This window comes from Leptinotarsa decemlineata, unplaced genomic scaffold, assembly GCF_025532065.1.
Source record: "Leptinotarsa decemlineata unplaced genomic scaffold, Ldec_3_MD MMD2_tig00000090_RagTag_RagTag, whole genome shotgun sequence".
In the NCBI taxonomy this organism is placed as follows: Eukaryota; Metazoa; Arthropoda; class Insecta; order Coleoptera; family Chrysomelidae; genus Leptinotarsa; species Leptinotarsa decemlineata.
This window is the reverse complement of record NW_027412541.1, coordinates 981,175-1,003,991: the sequence shown is the minus strand read 5'-3', so window position 1 is coordinate 1,003,991 and position 22,817 is coordinate 981,175. Positions and strand designations below refer to the sequence as shown.

Genomic DNA, 22,817 nt, shown 5'->3' with positions numbered 1-22,817 from the left:
CATATTTCAGGTCATATTCCTCAATCATTATGGCTCAATGTAAAGTATGGTTGGATAATTATACAGGACAGTATTATCCAGGTAGCCAAATTCAAGGAAAAGTTGTTCTCAACTTCGAAACTGAGACGAAATTGAGGGGTAATTTTGAAACTACTCTCAAGATATAAAAATAAACTCAAAAAATTTTCAGCTGTTAAAGTCAGGGTAATTTGTCATGAGCATGTCGAGTTCATGGGAATGGAATCTTACCACGACCCTGTTTCTAATGAACGTAAATCAAGAGATACCCTCTTCCAAGGAGATAACGATACCTTTGCCACGGAACTTATATTATATGGAGGACGTAAGTATAAATATTGGTATAAGGACTCTTCTTGAGAAGTTATAAATACAGCTCAATCTGTTATTCCGAAAAATTCTGGTTGAAATTTATATACATGATTTGGTTTCATTATAATTTATTCTAGTTCATTTTGTTTCGTACAATGATCTATTTATTGAAATTTCTAGTTTCAGTTCCGTTACTTTAACATGTTGTTTTGGGATATTTCTGTGATAGAACAAAAAAAATACAAATAGTTCAACAGCAGTAACAAGTACCATTATCAAAATATCAATAATATAAAAGATATATAGTATATCTGTCACACTTTGGTACGCCTCCCAATGAATGTAACAATTTTTGATTTCAAAATATACTTTATATTAGTTTTTATCATTTGGAGAGGTATATTTAGAATATATTTCCTGATTGTCATTTTCAAGAATCAAAATGGCGAAATGGTCAATGTTTCAAATAATTCTACAAAAAAACTTCAGGAGTTGAACCAGGAGAATCTGCGTGGAGGCCAATCATTTAAGGCACTGTTTCATCCGTAGAATTCTAAGAAAACCCAGACGTCTGTTCTTTAAGGACACATTAAAGCCTGAACAGACAATACCATCAGTTGTGATGAAACCATTGCGGGTTACGGAGGAGAGTCGAATTGACCCATTCATTTTTGACCTGACCTGACCTGTGATAGAACTTGAACCTCTGGCCCCAAATGAACCTAAAAAAATTATTTTTTCTACTGGCCAGATGTATCAATATTGCTCTTTCCAAGCTCTGCAAAAATAGCAGAAGTTACTTGGAATCATATTCACAATATAAGTTGTTCGCCTAATTAAAGCCGCTTCACACGGCATTGAAAACATTTGAAAACATTTGAAAACAACAACAGAACAAGACCTGATTAGTATATGTGACTGATTCAAATACAACAAACTGACAGTCAATACTCAAAAAACATTATTTGCCTTTCACATCCTACCCAAATCACCTTCCAAACTTGGGAACCCTGGACATTGGAGACAACTCTCGTATAGAAGAAAAAGATCACTTGAAATATTTAGGAATAATAAATGATAGGGATTCACATATCGAGCAGGTGAAAAATAAATTGAGAGGTCTACTCACAAAATTCAAGTACTTAGTGGAATTCTTGAATATGAAAAACTTCGGAATCTTAGGTTTCGGAGGTGTAACAGAAAATATTATACATAATTTGAGTATCATACAGAAATGGATTCTGAGAATAATTTCGAAGAATAACATAAGATATCCCAGTGACAAGCTATTTTCAGAGACCAATGTTCTTGATATAAGACAAATATTTTGTCAACGAATTCTAATGTAAATCCGTAAAAATTAAATCAAGTTAATTAATACCCATCGACCACCGTTATGAAACTCGAATAAAAAATGAAAACATGAAAGTTCCAACCTGAGAAAAAACAGTCGATCAACACTCAGCAGAATATCTTGCACCAAGAAAATACAATTTACTGTCACAAAACCTCAAATCTATCGAATGTTATACCTCTTTTGAATACTATGTAAAACAATGGATGAACACTACAGATAGAAACACTACAAATCACCCAAATACGACATATACCTGACTATGACAACCCACCTACCAAAATAAGACACCATAACCCTACCTTGACAATAATAATAAAAAAAAAAAACAGAAAAAAAAACAAAATAATTATGGAATTAGTTTAATAGTACCTGTGTAAATATTCAAATATGTAATTGTTGTTCTAATATTACTGTTAATGTATTACTGTTGTATCCTATACTATATATATATCATCATCAATATCAAGCACAAGCTTAAAAGCTTCAGTGATGTTTCATGTCTATTATCAAAGTTGGAAAGCCATTTTTCTTTCTGTATCTTTCAATTTTGAAAATAAACATTATTATCTCCATGTAAAATTGTTGTGGAATTAGCCGCGTTGGTAGTGCACCCGACTCACGATCGGAAGTCCCTGGGTTCGATTCCTGCCTTGACCAGATATTTTTCTCGAGAGAATTTATCTGGTTGAAGCTGGGATGATTTAGCAACCGTGTTAGGAATCACACGTTTAAAGGTAAGACTTCGTTAGTCCTCAGCTCGCACAAGTTTCTCAACTTCTGAGAGTTGTCGTTCGTATGGGGGCGACAGCTGATTAACGGAAAAACAGATTTTAAACAGATTTTTGAACAGAAAATAATGTGAAAATCTTCCAAAGAAAGGAAGAAAGCCATTAATTTCGAAATAAACTTTTTACAATATTCCATGTGAGTGAAATTTAACCTCTTGCATATACTATATTATGTAACAATTCTGTGAATGATGTCTGATACAAGTCCATAACGAATGTTTGGAGTACAAACTGAATAAAAAAAAAGGTTTTTTTGTATATTTCAATGTTCATATAAAAATTATTGTTTCGAAAGTATGTTTTTTTCGTGTAATTCAATGTTAATATGAAAGTAATTATTTTGAGAGGGATTTTTCTTTCAGTTTGTGTCGAAAAGTCTCTTCTTTGCATGATCTACACATTATAGTAAAGAGTGTATTTCAAATTAATATTGCTCTATTCTTTTCTGTGGAAGATTTTCACATCATTTTTGGATTTTGAACAAATTTCGAATTTTCATTCAAATTTAGTTGAAGAAAAATAATTCCACCAAAAAAATGCTCCAGTGTATATTAGAGCTATATTGAATCCATTTATATTTTAACCATAAGAAATTTAATGAATTGAGTTTCAATACGTATTTTTGCATTCTCGAAGGTTCTAATTGCATAATCATTTTTACAGATTCGGGAACAACCTCTCTACCCATCGGTCAGTACATTCATCCTTTCAATTTAATATTACCAAATAACTTGCCAGGAACATACAGTTGTGAATATGGATATATAAATTTTAAACTGATAGCTATCGTGGACAGACCACTGGCTTTGGATTACGAGGATCAAATTGTTTTTATTGTGCGATCTCCAGTCGATCTCAATGCACTAATGAAGCCAGATTTACTTGTGAGTAAGACTTGTAAGATGATGTTTGTTCGATTTCACTTTCTACTTCATGTTTCATAAATGAAAGTGGTTGTTTGTCACTCTTGTCAGGCCCTGTATCTGAAGCTCCGACCCATTAGGATCCACTTCCCAAAACTCTTAGTTCAATGATCATTGGGTTCGAGAATTGTGTGCCCTTAGTATACGTAAATTTATGCTGTTTTGAGTCAAACTGGTTTGATCGAGAGTATAAAGGACATAGGTAATTGCAACAAGGACTCTTATAATCAGAACAACCGTTTCAACATCGTGAGCTAGGTGGAGTCCCAAGAAGAAAACTCCACGATAAATATCTTCTTACCCATATGGTCGAGGAGGATTATATCTTACTTATTAGCTTGTATCTGCCTTTGGTGGCGAATGAATAGTACCAATAAATTCGGCACCTCTAACTTTCTACAACGGGTCCATTTAACAGCAGATCAATATCTACAATTAGAATTACATTTTAAATTTGGAAAAGCGTTCGACACTATTAATAACCATGAAGGACGCCGCAAAATTCTTATGGATTTTTTTCTCGTTGGAATTTCTGAATTTTCGATATGATGTAGTCCATGTATGTAATTCTCAACCAATGTCACCATTGCGCCAACCCAAAAACGTGAACAAATTTGCCGCTAGGGGTCGTTAAAATCACCCCTTTTTCAGAATAGACTATTCATTTTCGAAACCGGAAATGGCATTTTCACCCATTTCATTGTAGATAATGTTGCAAATGAATATGCTCTTTTATAAAAAAATCTTCACCCCCTCTTTTTCCCAGCTATTATAAAACGCAAAGAATGGAATTAGATAATAAATACCACTTTTTCATATGATTATCCTTTCTCCCAAGGGGTACAAAACAAAAAAAATCGGTGGATTTTTCTGAATTTTCAATATGATACAGTTCATGTTATTGTGAAATGGATAGTTTTGTTGATAGGGGGCGTTACAATCACCCCCTGTTCAGAATAGACGATTCATTTTCAAAAACAGGAATAACATTTTCATCCGTTTCATTGTAGCTAATGTTGCATAAGATTGTGCTCTTTTATAAAGAAAATGTTCATCCCCCCCCTCTTCTCCCTACCACCTAAAAAATGATACATGGATTATTCTGAAATGCATTGTCGGATATTTGAATATGCTTGAATTAGGAAAATTGTACTTTTTCACGACTTTCTCACCTTCCCCGAGGGGAACAAAACAGGAAAATTCTCTGTTTTTTTTCATTTTCAATATGATGAAGTTCATGTTATTGTAAATAGAAATTAATTAGGTGATAAACCCCAAAAATGTTTTGATACTAGGGGGCGTTTAAGTCATATCTTGCTCAGAATAGACTGTTTATTATAAGCGAGAACGATATTTGTACGTGTTTGATTTTAGATTATGTTGTGTCATATTGTATTTTCCGTAAGAATTTCAAAACGTACTGTATCCCCAACCCGTTTCAAATCTAGACAAAAATTATTCTTGACTACTTGTAGATGCCTCATCAGAATAACTGTTTTAATCAGCTTAGATTAGCGAAATTGAACATTTGTTTTCTCCATTTTTCATATTTGTGTGCTATAGAACTGTACTTCGGAATATACGCACAAGTAGAATCAGCGTGCAAAATAAGTAGATGTGTCATGTTATTTTGCATATACATAATTGTGATGATGATCTTTGTATAATAGGATTTCTATTTAAATATATATCTATACTTACTGCTCTTTCTGAAAAAAAAAATTATCCCCTTCTAGACCTCATCATTTTGACAAACAAAAAGTTTCAGAATCATATATTGGAACTAAAAGCATCCAAAATTGAGTAAATGCGCATTCTGATAAACTTATGTTTATTAATTTCATTCAAAGGCGGCTGCGAACCATATTTTTAACATTCTACTAATTGTCAAACTTATGCATTGTATTCATTTCGGATTATCTCAATTATAATTATCCATAATTTTTTATTTAATCCCAGCCAAGAGGAATCTTATTTGAGTTGAAGGGGTTATATTTTTGAAGTGAATAATTTTTGGGAAAGAAAGTTTTTGGCTTTCTACTACTCATGTGAATGATATTTGATTTTTATTCCACAACGAATGTTTGAAGTACAAACTGAGTAGAGAAAAGTATCTTCTGTATAATTCAGTGTTCCTATAGAAGTATTTGTTTCGAAAGAATTTTTTCTTTCGTGTAATTCAATGTTTATATGAAAGTAAATACAAACCTATACTTGGTAGCAATAAATCCGCAAATTTTAAAACAATCCCAAAATTGGGACATTTGCACGTTTCTCGTATTGGTGCTGATGTAAAGTCTGAAGATTTACTGAATTTATTAAAAGATTCGGCACCTCAAATACCATTTGAGTGTGTAGAATGGAATAGGAATGAGCGATATTCCACTTACAAAGTAACTTTTCCTTTAGACAAGGTCCAGGAAGTATACGAACCAACCATCTGGCCAGAGGGATCCGTAATCAGGAGGTTTAAGTTTAGAGAAAATTTTCATCCATCCAAACAAACTGCAACTACAACTTAGTACCAGTTATATCAATTGATAACCAAGGAGTTCTCAGTTGTCGGGATTTTTCGAAGCCCAATAGCAGTCAAGTAGTTAACAAGAGTATATGTCAACTTGAAATCTGTGCTGAATTGTGTGTGATGCACTTCAATGTACAGGGTTGTAACAATAAGTCACTCGATTTGGAGATGATTTTAGACAAACATTCTCCAGATATTCTATGTATTAGTGAGAGCTGGCTTAAATCACAAGAGTGTTCATCTTTCCAAATAACTGACTATAATTTAATCTCTTTTTTCTGTAGGGAGAAACGTATCAGGGGAGGGGTATGCATTTTTGCTAAAAAATCCTTGCAAGTAAATAACATTCCTATAGAAATTAGTATAGAGCAAGATATTGAGGTATGTGCATTAGCGTTAAACGGTAAGAATAAAACTATAATAATTTTATCGGTATATAGATCACCTCTTGGTAATACTTTAACTTTAACTTTTTTTGATTCATTTGATCGATTACTTGTGATGTTGTATAGTAAGTATAAAAACTTAGAATTAATAGCTTGTGGTGACTTTAACATAGATATGTTAAGGTTTACTAATGAGAGAACTGACTTCATAAATATACTTGAGCAACATAACATTAGTGCTACTATAAGTGAACCTACTCGTATATGGGGTGATTCAGCAACGTGTATTGATAATATTTTGTCTACTTCTAATCCTATTAGTTACTCCATTAATCATTCCTATATATCTGATCACACTTTCCAGCTGGCAACTTTCTGCTATGATCAGGTTGACCATAACCAAGAAACTCACAAGAGATGTTTTAATGACTACAATATTGAGAAGTTTTCTAGTTTACTGCTGGAGACTGATTGGTCTTCAGTGTATGACTCAGTTGAAGCAAATTCTAAGTTTGATAGATTTTATAATAAATTTTTCTATTATTTTGATACTTCATTTCCAAAAAAGGTAGTCAAGATAAAAAAATCTGGTGACTCCAGGTGGATAACTACTGAGTTGAGAGAAATCAGTAGAAGGTTAACCGAGTTATCTGAGCTGAACAAAGTATATAAAAATGGTTTATATCAGAGGGAATATCAGGAACTTAAAATAATATATCAGGATAAATTGAAACATGCTAAGAAAACTAGCAATGATGATAGAATCTCTTCTGCTGATAATAAAGTGAAAGAATCCTGGAAAATCATCAAGGAATCCCAGACTGGTTATTCTGGCAATGCAATACCTTGTCTAGAAAGTGCTGAAGATGGGGTCCTTCTTTCTGATGATTTTGCTATATGCAACCTTTTTAGTGAGTATTTTTCAACTGTTAGCAGTAGCATATCCAAACCTGATACTAAAAATATTAATTATATGTCATCTTCACATCAAAGTATTTTTTTATATCCAGCAACTAAGATGGAAATTGAACAAGTTATCAAAAAAGTTTGTAAGAAAAAATCGTCCGGTATTGATGAAATTCCTGGTCTTGTTATAAAAAACGTTGCCAATGTAATTTCTGAGCCTTTGACTCATATAGTTAACTCCACTTTCATAGAGGGGAGGTTTCCTGATATACTGAAAATGTCAAAGGTTTTGCCAATATATAAAAATAAGGGCTCGAGATCTGACTGTGCATCTTACAGGCCTATTTCGCTACTTAGTCAGTTTTCTAAGATTATTGAATACTGTTTCTATCAAAGATTATATGATTACTTTGAATCATTTAGATTATTTTCTTCTAGTCAGAATGCTTATAGAAGAAATAAATCCACTGTTGGCGCAATTGATCAACTCATTAAACATGTGTTGGAAATCTTGGAAAACAAACAGCAAACTCTGGGGTTATTTTTTGATTTGAGCAAAGCTTTTGACCTCGTTGACCATGACATACTGCTACACAAATTGCAGTTTTATGGTATACGTGGTCCTGCATTGAATTGGGTTAGATCTTACCTGACTGGCCGTAGTCAGCTGGTCTGTGTGAATGGAATTAACTCTGTAAGTAAATGTATAGTAAGAGGGGTACCTCAAGGTTCTGTTTTAGGACCTCTTTTATTTTTGGTTTTTATTAACGATCTTCCGAAATTTTGTTCGAAAGCTTCCATTATTATAATTTTTGCGGATGACACTAATGTCTTGGTATCTGCGGAAACTATGTCCGAAGTAATTGTCAAAGCTAATGAAGTAACTGATCAAATTGAGGAGTGGTGTTCTACAAATGGTCTGCTGCTAAATTCTGCCAAATCTCAAATGCTCAACTTTGTTACTAAAAATATAACTATTGATAAAAGCTATTTAGTAAGATTAAATAATGAAACTTTACATCAAGTTAATTGTACTAAATTCTTGGGTGTTGATATTGATAATAAACTTACCTGGAGTTTCCATGTTGATAGTGTCAAACTGAAGCTCAGTAAACATATATATTTACTTCGTAGGTTGAAACAAACAGTCTCTTTTGATGTTCTCATGCTTTTATACCACAGTTTAATTCAGTCAGTGATTTCCTATGGTCTTGAACAGTGGGGCTTATCAGCTAAAGCTGATGAAGTGTTTGTTATTCAGAAAAAGGTAATCAGAATTCTGGCTGGGGCATCTTCAAGTGCAAACTGCAGGCCATTATTCATTCGTTATAGTGTATTAACAACAATGTTTGTATATCTACCAAACTCTGATATATATAAAAAAAAATATTTCAATTATTCCTAGAAATGAGCAAATCCATGAACATTTCACCAGAAATAACCTTCAACTTTATCAGCCTTATAGTAGATTGACAGTATCGAAGAATCACCCCATGTGCTGTGGGATTAAACTATATAATAAGCTTAGTAATGACATTAAGTCCTCAAACATCAATGTCTTTAAAAGGAAGCTTAAGGTTTTTCTATTGCAAAAAGCATACTACTCTGTGGATGAGTTTCTCCTTGAGTCATAATCATAATTTGATTGTAGCTTAGTGATTTTATTTTTATTTAAGTTATGCTTTGTATTTGTTTTTCTATAATAGTTTGACCTGTTGTATCAGCCAGTATTTTATGATGATGTTTGCCTAATGTGATTGTAAATGAACACTGATTCAATAAATGTTTGATTGATTGATTGATTGATTGTAGCTGTTTCAGGAGGACTTTCTTTCAGTTTGTGTCTGAAAATTACTTCTTTGCATGATCTTCACATCCATGTATAGAACGTATTCCAAAAACACTTTATTGTGAGATTTTCACTAAATTGTTTTACAAAAACGCAACACGTGTTTCGCCATACAATGGCTTCATCTGGCGTGTCTTTCAACTAATTCTACACATTCAATACTAAATATATATATAGTTTATGGAGTACCTGAAATCAAAGTACCTGTAAACGAAGTACCTGAATTTTAAGTAGCTGATATTTTACCAGCAACTTTATGCTGGTACGGGTGTGTGGAGGAATTATGTATGATAATGTCCGTATACGATGGTTTGTGGAAAATTGCAAACTCATGTTTATTGTTATTTTTCGTAATGGTTAAGTCCAGGCACTTAAAATTCAGGTACTCCGTTTACAGGTACTTTGATTTTCTTTGCATGATCTACTCACCTATCATAGATAGTTACTAGCATAATAACAATTTATAGGCCACCGGATGGCGACATAAAACTATTTTTCACTATACCGGACCAAATTCTACAGTTTTCATATGAGAAGTTCGAAAAAACCATAGTGTGCGGTGACCTAAACATCTAAATGGATATCAAGGTAAACAATATAAACTACAAAAAACTCATAGACATTATGGAATGTTATCAGTTGAAGTCTATGGTAAATGAAAACACCAGGGTTGTGACAACTACCAGAGGCACCAGCTGTTCATCAATTGATTATATAATGACAAATAATCAAATAATGCCGAATGTAAGGTATTTGACCCGGGATTCTCTGACCATTATGCCCAAGAACTCACTTGGCAGACTTCAAATGATAACAACAAAATTAACGAAAATTACACCCAAAAACGAATAACAAAACGAAAATACTATTTCCAACTATAAACACTATTTCAATAAAGAACCACTGAATTTATCGACATCAGACGATATAAATATAGTCTACAAGTCGTTTTGGGATCACGTGAGATACTGCTTTGAGATCACACATCCGTTAAAAAAAATTAAACTGAATACAAATGATACAAAAACAAATTTCATTATGTCTCGAAAATTGAAAAGTGAATTTAATGAACTAAAATACCTAAATTGGCTAAGAAAGCAGCAGGATAATGAGAATATCCATGATTACTATAAAAAAGCTAAAAAAAGCTAAAAAAAACCTTAAATGAAAAGTTTGAATCAGAAAAGAAATTTTTTTACAGCAATCTTTTATTGAATGCTGAGAACCCTACAAAAAAATTATGGGAGTTAGTGAATTTGAAACTAGACAAAAAGAAAGTTTTGCATAACGAAATCACCATCTGCTTAAATAACGAAATTATTGTAAATAAATGCCACATCGCAAACCTATTCGCAGATTACTTTGCAAACTCAGTAAATGATAAATATGCTGATCAAATGCCTAGTGTCGATAATTGCACATTACCCGAAACTAATAGTAACTCATTCTTCTACGAACCATATGAACAGAACGAAGTAATGGACATCATTTCAAACCTGAAAAATAAAACCTCCTTTGGATATGACGAGCTACCAACAGTGCTTATAAAAGCCTGTCGGAATGAATTCAGTTTATATATCACTCAAATTATAAATATGACAATGAGAGTTGGTCATTTTCCAAATATCAAAGGGTGACTCTCAATAAATTGAAAATTATAGAGCAATCACGACATTTAGTCCAATAGCCAAAGTAATTGAAAGATGAATCTATATACGCTTAACATTTTTTGGAGAAATATAACATTCTCTCGGGTAGTCAACACGGGTTTAGAAAAGGGTTATCAACCCAAACTGCAACAACTGAGGTCACCCAGTATATATATATATAGCAGTCTTGATAATGGTGAATATGTTCTCGGTATATTCTTTGATTTAACGCGGGCTTTCGATACGCTGAACCCAAACATACTTGAAAGAAAACTGGAACGTTTAGGATTGCGGGGTCCTATTAAAAACTGGATAATTTCCTATGTAACGGAAAGGCAATTATATGTGAAAATTGGGAATGATCTCTCAAGCCAATATAATGTAGGTATTGGAACCCCTCAAGGGAGTATCTTGGGACCACTCTTATTTCTGTTGTAGGGGAGAGGTGGCATGAAAGGGACATTTTTAGGGTAAATATGTATATAATCAATATCAATAAATTTTACATTTATTGAACCTGATATTATAATACGTACAACATTTGGGAAAGGATTTTGAGTATAAAAAACATAAAAAAATTAGTTGTTATTAAAAAAATTAGAAAAATATGAACCACTGTATTTGTCCCTTTCAACACATCTCACTGGATCGAAAGGGGTACATTTGGGGCTGAAAGGGACACATACAAAAACATTAGGTGTGATAAATCAATATTAAATGAAAAAAGAAGCTTTCACTCTTGCAGTCCCGGCATTATCAAGAGGTGGAGGTAGTTTGAGTACTATATCCCCTTTTTTGACATCAGCCACGTCATCAATCTTAGGAAATACAAAGTGGTAGGAACTGTCATTAACTTTTTTTAAAAACTTAACACTGACTTCGCCATCTTCCATGACTTTATTTATTTGCCCAATAAAATGTCTGATTATTTTCTTTTTCGCAAATTTAACGACGATAAAATCATCCACGTTGAAAGAATCATTTTCGGCGAACCTCGTTTCTTCCTCAACCTCCCAATCCAAAGAATTGTCACTTTCGACATAGACAACATCCTCTTCGTTGCTACTTTCACTGCTACTACTTTGCAACACTTTCCTTTTTATTGCTTTTTTTTCATCATCCGTGTTGATCTTGTTTAGTTTAATTTTTTTAATGCACAGGCTTCCTCTATTTCATTTTTCTCTGGTGTGGCAGTGATTATGCGACTAGTTCCTCTTTTTCTTCCTCTTCGATTGAGTTGTCTCGGAGGTGCCTTTGGAAATGGTTTTACAGAAGCAGGTGATATAATTATAGATGGGTCAGTGAAGCAGGATGAACGCGGTTCAGCAGAGGGTACACCTTCTAGATTGGGCCCTTCTGGTTCAACTTGTTTATTTGGATCGCCGCCAAAACGGTCATCTCTCACGGAATCTCTACTCTTTTTTATTTTTTTATTATTTTTTTTTTCATTCCTTTAATTTTTATTTATTCAATTATTATATTTTTATTTGTAGGTTATTTCACTATCATTTCATTTCAGGTTTATTGTTGCTTAATATAATTGTTATTTTCAACTATTCTTTTTTACTTGTTTCAGGGATTTCAAATCATTTTATATAGTAGACAATGGAAGTCCGAACTAGTGAAATTCATCACGAAACATTGTCAATCACCTTCAAACAAATATTCTTGGGTGTAAAAGCACTGATAAAAGCAGAATTGGCAAATTTTGGTAAATGATAGATTGATATGGTTTTACCCGGATTTGATATCATCCAATCATTTTGGGCAACTTCAAAATAATTTTTGAATGGCCCGAATACCGAGATGTCTAAGGGCTGCAGCCTATGACTGCAGTGTGGCGGAAATGTTAATATTATGACGCCATTTTCACGGGCATGATATATGACATCAATATTAATGTGACTCTCTTGATTGTCAATTAGTAGTAACAACGGGTTTTCTTTAGATGGACGTACTTTTTCCATAAAATGTTTAAATGCCAAATAAAAGTTATCAGAAGTAATCCATCCACTTTTGTGACATAAGCCTAGGCTTCCGGTAGGGCAATCTCCAGCATAAACCGAACCCTAGGAAATATGAATACCGGAGGAACGTGGTTACCTGAAGCCGAAACAAATGCCAATATTGTTACAAGCTGTCCCCGTTCAGCAGAGGTAACCTGACCGACTTGCTTGGCTCCACGTTCAGCGATGATGGAAGGAAGCTCAGTAACAGTGGTTAAGCCTGTTTCGTCGGCATTATAAATTTTGTCTCCTGAGTACTTTTGAGTACTTTTTCAACACTTTTTCCAAGTTTTCGAAAAATGTCTTCACTGTTGTTGGATTGAAAGCAGTAGCCCGCGACAAGCTTGTTTTCTTCGGGCGGCGCAGAGACAGCTCGGGATGTCTCTTCATAAACAGTTTCATCCAATCTACTCCTGCTTTTTTGTCAGATCTCCAATTTTTTTGCATCTCCTTATTTAGTTTCTCAGCGTATTGGTACTCAAGTTCTTGAGTTTGTGAATAAGTGAGACCATGTGCCATTTTTGAGGACATTTTTAAATATTGGCTTAAGCTTATCTCTTCTTCAAGTGAAAATACTCTTCTGTTCCCAATCTGTGGCTCATAAACAAATTTATTTTCAGGAGTACACGCTGTTGCTTGTGCCACTAGTCGAGCTAGCATTGATTTAGCTATATCACATTCAGATGCTGCTGACCTAATAGACATTCTACCATCTAACACCACGTCTATAGCCTCCTGTATAGTTTCTTTGGATTTTCCTGTCCTCTTTTTGGGTTTAGCATCCATATCACACAATATTTGGACTCTGTAATTGAATAAAGCTACTTCAGTAATCAGAAAAACAATATAAATAAAGACACAGTATTGAAAGGGACATGTCCCTTTCAATGCTTCAATGCTTTAATGTATGTCCCTTTCAACACAACGGAACAAAGATGAGAAATTTAGAAATTTATGAAAAACTTACCAAGCCTTCAGCCAAATAGCATATAATACAATAATCCACAAGGTATCTACTTTAACTCAACGCACTTTCACTAATTATAATGTTCAAATAACTATGAATTAACATTAATGACTGAATACAGCTTTTTAATAATCTGACAGCTCCAAACGCACAACAGATATCAACTTGTGAACAGTATTCACTGACACCAGAGACATCTATCGGTTAGTAGCAAAAGCTTTTTTGTTAGTAGTGATATAATATGAAACCTTTTGACTCATGCCGAGAAGTAGTTAAACAAAAGAGTATATTGACATTTCCCTGCATATACATTCTGAATATATTACTGTATATACATACTAACAAAGATTGCTATGCTAGAAATGGTGATAGACACAGGTATGAAACAAGAAACAAAGATAACCTTCGCATCGAAAAATTCAATCACGCATATTATACAAAATCACCACAACATAATGGACTTACACTATATAATTATATAAAAAATGATGTAAAAGAATTATCACACTCTCTCTTCAAGAAAAAAATTTAAAAAATGCTGACAATGAATGCTTTCTACAGCCTTGAAGACTTTGTGAACTATTGCAAAAGTACCTAATTTATGTTAATACTTGTATGTAAGTATGCCCCTGTATGAATATTGAACTTTCAAAATAATTGATTGAATTTCTAATTTTTTAAAAAATTATTTGCATAACATTAACAATGTGCTACTAAGTGTAATATGACTTGCCATATCCAAGCACAGCTTGGCTAAAAATGGTTAATAAAGAATCTGAATCTGAATTTGTTCCCAAGTGAGTAAAGGGGAGGTATAGGAATTTATTAAGGAAGAATTTGGAAAGGTATTTCAAGAAACCAAGGAGGAATTGGAAAAAGTAATCGATGAGAATCTCGAGAGGGTTGAAAGGAAATTTGAAAAAGAGCTTGAAGGAGTCGACAAAGTTTGAACAGGTTTTCCGGGAAGTTCGGAAAGAATTACCGGAACCGAAAAGGATTACGGTGGAAAAATGCAAACCGGGAACGACATCCTCCCCTTCTACCAGTAGTTTTATTAAAACTCCTACTTTCGATGGCGAATCTTCATGGTTAATTTATCGGAGACAATTTGAAGCCGCTGCGGAGAATATTAGGTGAAGAGTTGAGAAAGCAACAGCTCTCATACTGGCACTACGAGGAAAGGCTTCCGAAATTCTGCAAAATATTCCAGTAAATAGGCAGAAGGATTATGAAGCAGTCGTATCAGATATGGTAGTGAGCACCTTCAACAAGTCTATCAAGTTCAACTGAAGGTGAGAACTCAAAGTCAATCAGAAAGTTTGCTAGAGTTTGGAGCTGAAGTCAAGAAGTTAGTAAGACTCGCCTACCCAGAAGCACCAGATAACTTTACCCACTGGATAAGTGTCCATGGTTTCATCGACAGGGTTCGTGACATGGAGCTGCAGAAGTCATTGAGAATGGCACGTCATAAAAAATTAATGAAGCCATTATTTATGCCCTAGAATTTGAAGCTGCTGAAAATGCTTCACGACAACGAAAAGTTCGAGTGAGCGCAATCAATGAAAAGGGAGACGAAGGAGCAGATCGACTCCTGGCAGGTCTTGAAGAACTCTTAAAAAAATATTTGACGAATGGAACTGCATTCAAGGCAAGATGACGGCCTAAATGTTATAATTGCGGCAGAGAAGGACATTCGAGGCGGGACTGTCGATCTCGGTCAACATCCAACGATAGAAGAGACTGGCGTTCGGTATCACGCGAACTGGAACGTCGGGGTTCGGAAAACTAAATTCAGGCGGTGTTAGGGGGGTACATTGGCTGCTGCATCCCAAGCCCCCAGGTATTCGATTTCCATGATTGGGCAGCTTGGTTGTCGACGGATTCCTGAATGATCATCAGTGCCTTTTTATCATCGACACTGGAGCAACGAGGTCAGTAATGAGAGCCGATATTTCCAACAGAAGCTGTTTGAAGAAATTATCAATAGTATCTGTTATGGAAACAGCCACTGGAGATATATTGACATTCTATGGAGGAGCTGAGGTGAGACTGAGGCTTGGAAACTGCGGAATAAAAACTGAGGTATTAGTGGCCAACATCGTCGACGAAGTCATCTGGGACTAGACATCATGACCCCCTATGGAATCGTGATGGACATAAGGAACAAACTGCTGAAAGTCGGAAATGAGGAAATTTTGCTCAACGTGCCCTCTCAGCCTTATGACAGCGTCAAGTTGGTTATACTGGAAGATTCCAGAATCTCTCCCACCACCGAGAAAATTATTCAAGCGGAAATTCCTGGGCATGGCGACTTGGGTACAGCATTAATAGAGCCATCCAACGGCTCTGAATCAGGAATTATCGTGGCCAGATCCCTCGTGAATGGTAGAAATCAGACCATTCTAGTAAGAATAATCAATCCAAATAATAACAGGGTGACTCTCAAGAAAGGGCAAGTGATAGGCACCTGCGGACCTATCGTGAAAATCACCAGGATAGAAGAAGAAGTTTCTCTACAGTGTGCTCAACAACCCGCAAAAGAACTCATAGACTTTTTCAAGAAGACGTGGAACCATCTGTCTGGAGAAGACCTATGCATGGCCACCCGATTCATCGAGAGAGAGAACGATATGTTTGTGAAGGTCAAAATCATTGGTCGAACGGATTTAGTTCAATGTCGCATCGATACTGGCGATGCCAAGCCCATACGTCAACCACCAAGACGTCTTTCCTTCGCAAAGCAAGACGAAGTTGCATCCATCGTTGAGGACATGTTGGAGGAAGGAGTAATCGAGGAATCAAACAGCCGCTGGTCGTCACCTGTTGTGTTAGTTACTAAGAAAGATGGATCGACGAGATTTTGTGTAGACTACAGAAGGCTAAATGATGTCACCAGAAAGGTCAGTTACCCTCTTCCTAGAATAGATGATACCCTGAACATCTTAGACGAATGCAGATGTTTCTTAACATTAGATCTGAAAAGCGGATATTAGCAGGTGGCAGTTCGCCCCGAGGATATAGAGAAAACTGCCTTTTCCACCGGCAATGGATTATACCAGTTTAAGTTTATGTCGTTCAGGTTATGCAACGCTCCCGTCACATTTGAACGCTTGATGAAGTTGGTGTTGAGAGGACTTACCTGGAAAACATGCTTGATCTATCTTGATGACATCATAGTCACCGGAAAAAAATTTGACGAACATCTGTCAAACTTGAGGAGTGTTTTTACCAGGCTACGGAATGCTCATCTGCAAATCATTCCCAAGAAGTGCTGCCTCTTTCAAGAAAAGGTGAATTTCTTGGTACACGTTGTATCATCAAAAGGAGTTGAAACAGATCCAGTAAAAATCAAGGCAGTGCAAGAATGGCCAACACTGAAGGGCAAGTACGACGTAAGAAGCTTCCTTGGACTCTGTCCAAGGAAGCCGGCGTTTCGTGAAGGACTTTGGAAAAATCGCCAGTCCGCTGCATAGCTTAGCTGAGAAGAGAATTCATTTCGTTTGGCAAGCATTCGCTGCCCTGAAGTGACATTTGACCAGCGCACCGATCCTGGCATATCCAAAGGAGGAGGGCTTGTTTATACTGGACACGGATGCATCCCAACATGGATTTGGAGCAGTACTTTCCCAGGTATGAGGGGAAGAAGAAATCGTCATCAGTTATTTTAGTAAGTCCCTGGGAACGCCAGAAAGAAATTACTGCGTTACTAGAAAAAAAATCCTCGCAGTAGTCAGAGCGGTGGATCACTAGCACTTCTTTTTATATGACCGTAAATTTTTGATCAGGTCAGACCAAGCACATCAAAGGCTCTTCAACTTCAGAACACCATGATTAAAATTCAACATCGGAAAGGAAAGAGTCACAGAAAGCAGATAGTCTCTCAAGAAGACCATGCCTGACATCCGGATGCAAATTTTGCCAGCGCTAGAAGGAACAAGGATACCCAGCTAACAGAAGAAGAACTTCCCACCAGACGTGATGAGGTAGCGGGCAGAGACTCCTTTATGGACAGCTCTGATGGAGAGATAAGGTCCCCTACCTGCCGCCGATTCGGGTTCCCTCTAACCCGGGGGTTAGCAACCTGTAAAGGTCCCTTGTCCAGGCATACGGACAAACCATTTGAGGAATTATCTGACAATGGTGTGGTACGGTCGTTAAGAGCCTCTGAAGGTGACACTACCTCCCTGACGAGGCGCATAAGAAGGATCCCATCTTGGAAACTGTGCGAGAATCGATTGCCAATGGAGTGAGGCAGGAATGGCAAGAGATTTCCAAGCACTGCCAGCAGAAAAAGGGTTACTGACTCCAATGGGACTCCATGAGCATTCGAGATGACCTACTCAATCGGAAATGGGAAAGCCCGTATGGAAGAACCCACATATTCCACCCACAGACGTGTATCCCGAGTATCCTCGAACAGCTTCACGATGGTCGCACTGCAGGTCATTTCGGGGTAGATAGAAATCTAGCGAGAGTGCGCGAGAGGTACTATTGGGTCAATTGCCGTCGAGACGTGGAAGAATTGTGTAAGTGCTGTGATCTGTGCTCTTCGAAAAAGGGTCCGAAGACAAGGCAAAATGGAAAGTTGAAGCAGTACCTCGGTAGTTGCCCTTTCGAGAGAATCGCAGTCGACATTTTGGGACCACTTCCTATGACCACTTTCGGTAACAAGTACCTCATGGTTGTGATGGATTATTTTTCCGAATTGCCTGAAGTACTTGTCTTGCCCAACCAAGAGGCTAAAACGGTACGTAATTGCCAGACACGGAGTACCCCAAGAACTACACTCGGATCAGGGCCGCAACTTCGAATCGGATTTATGGAAGGAAATGATGACTCTGTTGGGAATGAAGAAAACAAGAACAACTGCTTCTCACCCACAATCCGATGGAATGGTCGATAGGCATAATCGCACCACCAATAACTAACTCTCGATGTTTGTCTCCGAAAACCAAAGAGACTGGGATAAATTGGTTTCTCTATTTCTGTTGGCATACAGAAGCTCCCAACATGACGCGACAGGTTATACACCATCCATGTTGTTAACTGGTAAGGAACTGAAGCTTTCGGTAGGAACTGAACTGAAGCTTTCGGTATGCCAGTCCTGTCGATGAATCTCAAGAGGTACATTTTTCAGAGTTTGTGAATGAGCTGAAGGAGAAACTGGAAATTGTACACGAATTTTCCAGGACAAAATTACAGTTTTCCAGCGACAGGATGAAGCTAATATTCGACAAAAAGTCGCTGCCAGTGAGCTTCCAGGAGGGCGATGCAGTGTGACTCTACCAACCCCAACGTCGAAAATGTTTGTGTCCCAAGTTGCAGAGACCATGGCAAGGACCTTACTTGGTAGCCAAATGTGACGTAGCCGAGAGCGTGGGAATATTTGATGTTACCTGCCGCTCGAAAAAAAAAACAAGAAACATGCTACCGATGTTCATAGAACTTCGGTGAAATTCTACGCTGTTCCATTGTGATATTTAAACGCTGGCTGCAAGGGTATTCGGACAGTCAAGTACCCAGTGTGGTGGACGTAACAGTGCGGTACGCGAAGTAATCTAGTAGGGCGATAGACATTAAAATAATGTTTTAGTTGAAGTGCTTCTTGTTTTCAAAGTGAAATAAAGTTAAGTTTCATCATACACCAATTATTGGTGAACTCACGGGGAAAAAGTAACAATATATAACTGAAACATCAAAACTCACAAAAACACATTCCCAAAACACCAAAATTATCAACCATGTACTGTACTGTGTAACCATAATCATAGATGCTGCTTGGGGTGGTGGCCATTCATTTGTTACGTGAAACATATCTTACAGGTATCATGGGCCTATTTCAATGCAAGATGTCAATGAACAAATGGTTGAACATATACTTATGATGTACTATTTGGAACCTTTGGTGTAGTAATGAATATTACTGGAGTTTTTTCCCAAACCAAATTGTTATTTTTAACACCTCGACACGTGTTTCGATCACCAAGTGATCATCTTCAAACAGGAAGTTAAACTAGTAACTAACGCGAAGCTAACACAATTTATGCTATATAGATATCCCATACAGGTAAACCATCCAGATGTAGAACTGCTGAACCAGCTGAACATATGATCATCCAAGCACAAGAAGTGAATGTAGTTCAAGCATGGGTAGAATTTGAGGGACTAATAAAAAGAAATGCCGTATGGGTCAACTCAAATCATAACCATTTGCCGCAATTTTCTCACATTACTTTGGAATTATTAAAATGATTGACTATAGGTCAATAGGTCAATAGGTGATATTTGCTTCTTTGTAATGAACGATGTTACGGGTTATGTTAGTTCCAGAGGTTGAAGAAGTAACAATAAGAAAAAAGATACAGTTTTTTATTTCTACTCACTGAACTTTATTTTTCAACTTCTACTTTTTACAAAATATGTATGTTCAGAGCAGGAATAAGCTGATATTCACATGCCTAAAACAAAAAGATCTATCAACTACGAATGTTATAACCATTTTTCGTTCAATACTTACCAAAGACGAATCCAGCGAGGACGATAGTACGGGTTGTGTTCATCGTCAGATATGTTGATCTGCTTCTGAGTAGATAGCCAAAATAATGACCGTTTACTTATTGTTTTCATCATTTTGGGAATCCATAGAAAAATAACATAACAATTCTGCTTGTCATCTGAATGTTTATTAGAACTACCAGGTCACTTCATTATAAATATCAGGGTTCCCAACCTAAAATATAAAGAACGACACTAATGAAAAAAATTGAAAACAAGCGGGTTTTTTTGTTAAATATGAAAAAAGGATTATAAAAGACGTGTATCGCTTGTTTGCAGATTTTTCTTTGAAACTCTTGTAATTATTGTAGAAAAGTTAGACAAAGGAAGGTCCTCTGACTATTTCAAGAAGATTTGTTCCCGAATTACACAAGTTGGCTAAATTCACATTGAATAATTACTACTCAAGGCCACCCATTATCGAGGTAGGTTTTATCAGCCTTGTCATGTATTACATTCAAATTTAGGTGAATCCGGTCAAACTTTTCATGTATATGTTCTTTTTAGGGCCTTTTTCCTAATTGTTATTTTACGTTATGTGGGCTTATCAACTATCCTTCTTTACGTCACTTCACCTTTCGTAACGGTTCAGTTCAGCTTGGTTATCCTTACCATTGAAGATAAGGGTCGAAAATCTAGTTGAAGATAGCCCGGGTAGTATTCATCACACAAGCATGGACCATTAGTTGGAAAATAAGTTCGTCCAGGAGCGCAAACACTCCCCAATATGGACATTCAGTCGAAGTGATTACGTAGCGAATATTTTAGATGATTTATTTCAACGCATAGGCCTACCCTTCTGCGCTATCACTCTCGACAAGGCAACATTCTCCTACGAAGCTGTACCCAGGGTGAAAAACACAATAACCATCACAAGGGAGCTGTATCGTTTTTCATACTGTTCTTTGATAAAACTAAATGAAGTTTGTTTGAATAAAGTTGAAATAGAAAACTAGAGCTCGACTTATTTTGTTGTCCTATTTTCACACCGAAATATAACCAAAGTGTAGTTTTTTTGTCGTTGGAAATTATACAACTCCCTACAATCACTTATCACAGTATTCGAATCTTAATCTACCCGAAGTTTTATTCGTGTAGTCATTTACCGTGGATCCTCAATTGCATAATTTGTGTAGTGGAAGTGTAATGGAAGATCTGGAAGGTAGAAAAGAGTACTAGTTACAAACACTCAAACTGGATTTTCAATTGCTGGCATCTTTTTAATTCACACCTATAATTTTAGGTGTCTATAAGAGAGATGAGGATGAAAGTATTCAAGTAGATGAACATTTCAATGATAATGTTTCATAATAAGGGGTGGGGAGAAGAAGGGGGTGTGAAGATTTTTTATAAAAAAGAGCATAATCATATGCAACTTTATCTACAATGAAACAGGTGAAAATGTTCCCTCCACAAGCGCCAGTCTTTGTTAATTTTTCAAATGTTGATAGTGTTTTCAGAGATATACCGAAATGACATTTCAACCAGCAGGTAGGTAGGTACTCGATAGGAGTTAAAGTAAATTATGTTAAACCATTCGCAAACGAAGGCGCACACTGAAAATTTTATAGCAATTTCAACTTTTTTTCATAACAAACATCAACGAATACAAATTAGTAAAAACAATGACTTTTTCCAGAATTTGGGAAGACATTTGGAAATACTGATAAAACTCAATACCAAAATACATTCATCAAACACTGGTCTGTGAAGGTGTACTTGCAGTTATTGATTATATATCGATTGTATTTAACAATCTTCAGCTGAAATGTCAATTTGAAATATCTCTGAAAATACTTTGTCCCTGATATCAATTAAACAGGTTATTAGCCATTCTACTCATTCTCATCTAGAATAACCAGCCTCGTAGAAATTGATTTCGGGCTGACCTGCAAAACATCTGGAGGCAAATCTGTGAAATATCTTAGGATAAGTGTTTATTATCAAATTGACATTTTCAACCTGAATAATTGAACCAGTAAGTAGGTGTGTAATCGATATGAATTGATAATATATCATTAAACGAGCGAGAAATGTGGCCATTACTCGTGAGGATCAAGTAAATAATTCCAGCGAGTAATGTTGATTTCTCGATAGTAGAATACTATACTATTTCTATGACTTACCTACAACAGGAATATTTTGAAATGAAATTCAATTGTGAAGGGTATTCCCATTTCAATTTTGTAACAAAACGCAATCTAATAAAGCAAAAAAGTAAATAAGAAAATAAATACTAAAGAACAAACTATTAGTAGAAGGTCAATGACCTCGTAGTTGCCGCCTCAAAACCACAAAAAATTAAGCATTCAGAAATATTTTCGATTTTTGATATTTCATTCAATTTCAAATTATTTAACTATTGAGTGGTAAAAAAAATAAAAAACCGATCTAGATGTGACTTGAACACACATTTACTGACACTCAAACCCATAGTTCTCTCAGCTACTCCACAAAACTAACTTACAAAATAGTAGCCCATAATTCTCTAAGTTACTTCACAAAGCTAATTTACGAAATAGTATGACATAAATCCATTCAAGTGTCTAACTACTCCCGGTTGATTATAAAGTTAAA

At 35.8% G+C, this 22,817-nt stretch overlaps 1 protein-coding gene across 7 annotated transcripts in view; it reads left to right on the top strand.

Moving 5' to 3' along the window:
• The window catches only part of LOC111517555 (arrestin domain-containing protein 3), a 162,661-nt gene that overhangs the window by 51,311 nt on the left and 88,533 nt on the right, over positions 1 to 22,817 (top strand). For all 7 annotated transcript variants that reach the window (XM_074172303.1, XM_074172300.1, XM_074172301.1 and 4 more), the window contains exons 2-4: positions 11 to 138; positions 191 to 343; positions 3,139 to 3,359. In XM_074172303.1, the coding sequence (XP_074028404.1) occupies positions 30 to 138; positions 191 to 343; positions 3,139 to 3,359 (483 nt within the window). In that variant the 5' untranslated portion in view covers positions 11 to 29. The remainder of the gene's footprint in view (positions 1 to 10; positions 139 to 190; positions 344 to 3,138; positions 3,360 to 22,817) is intronic.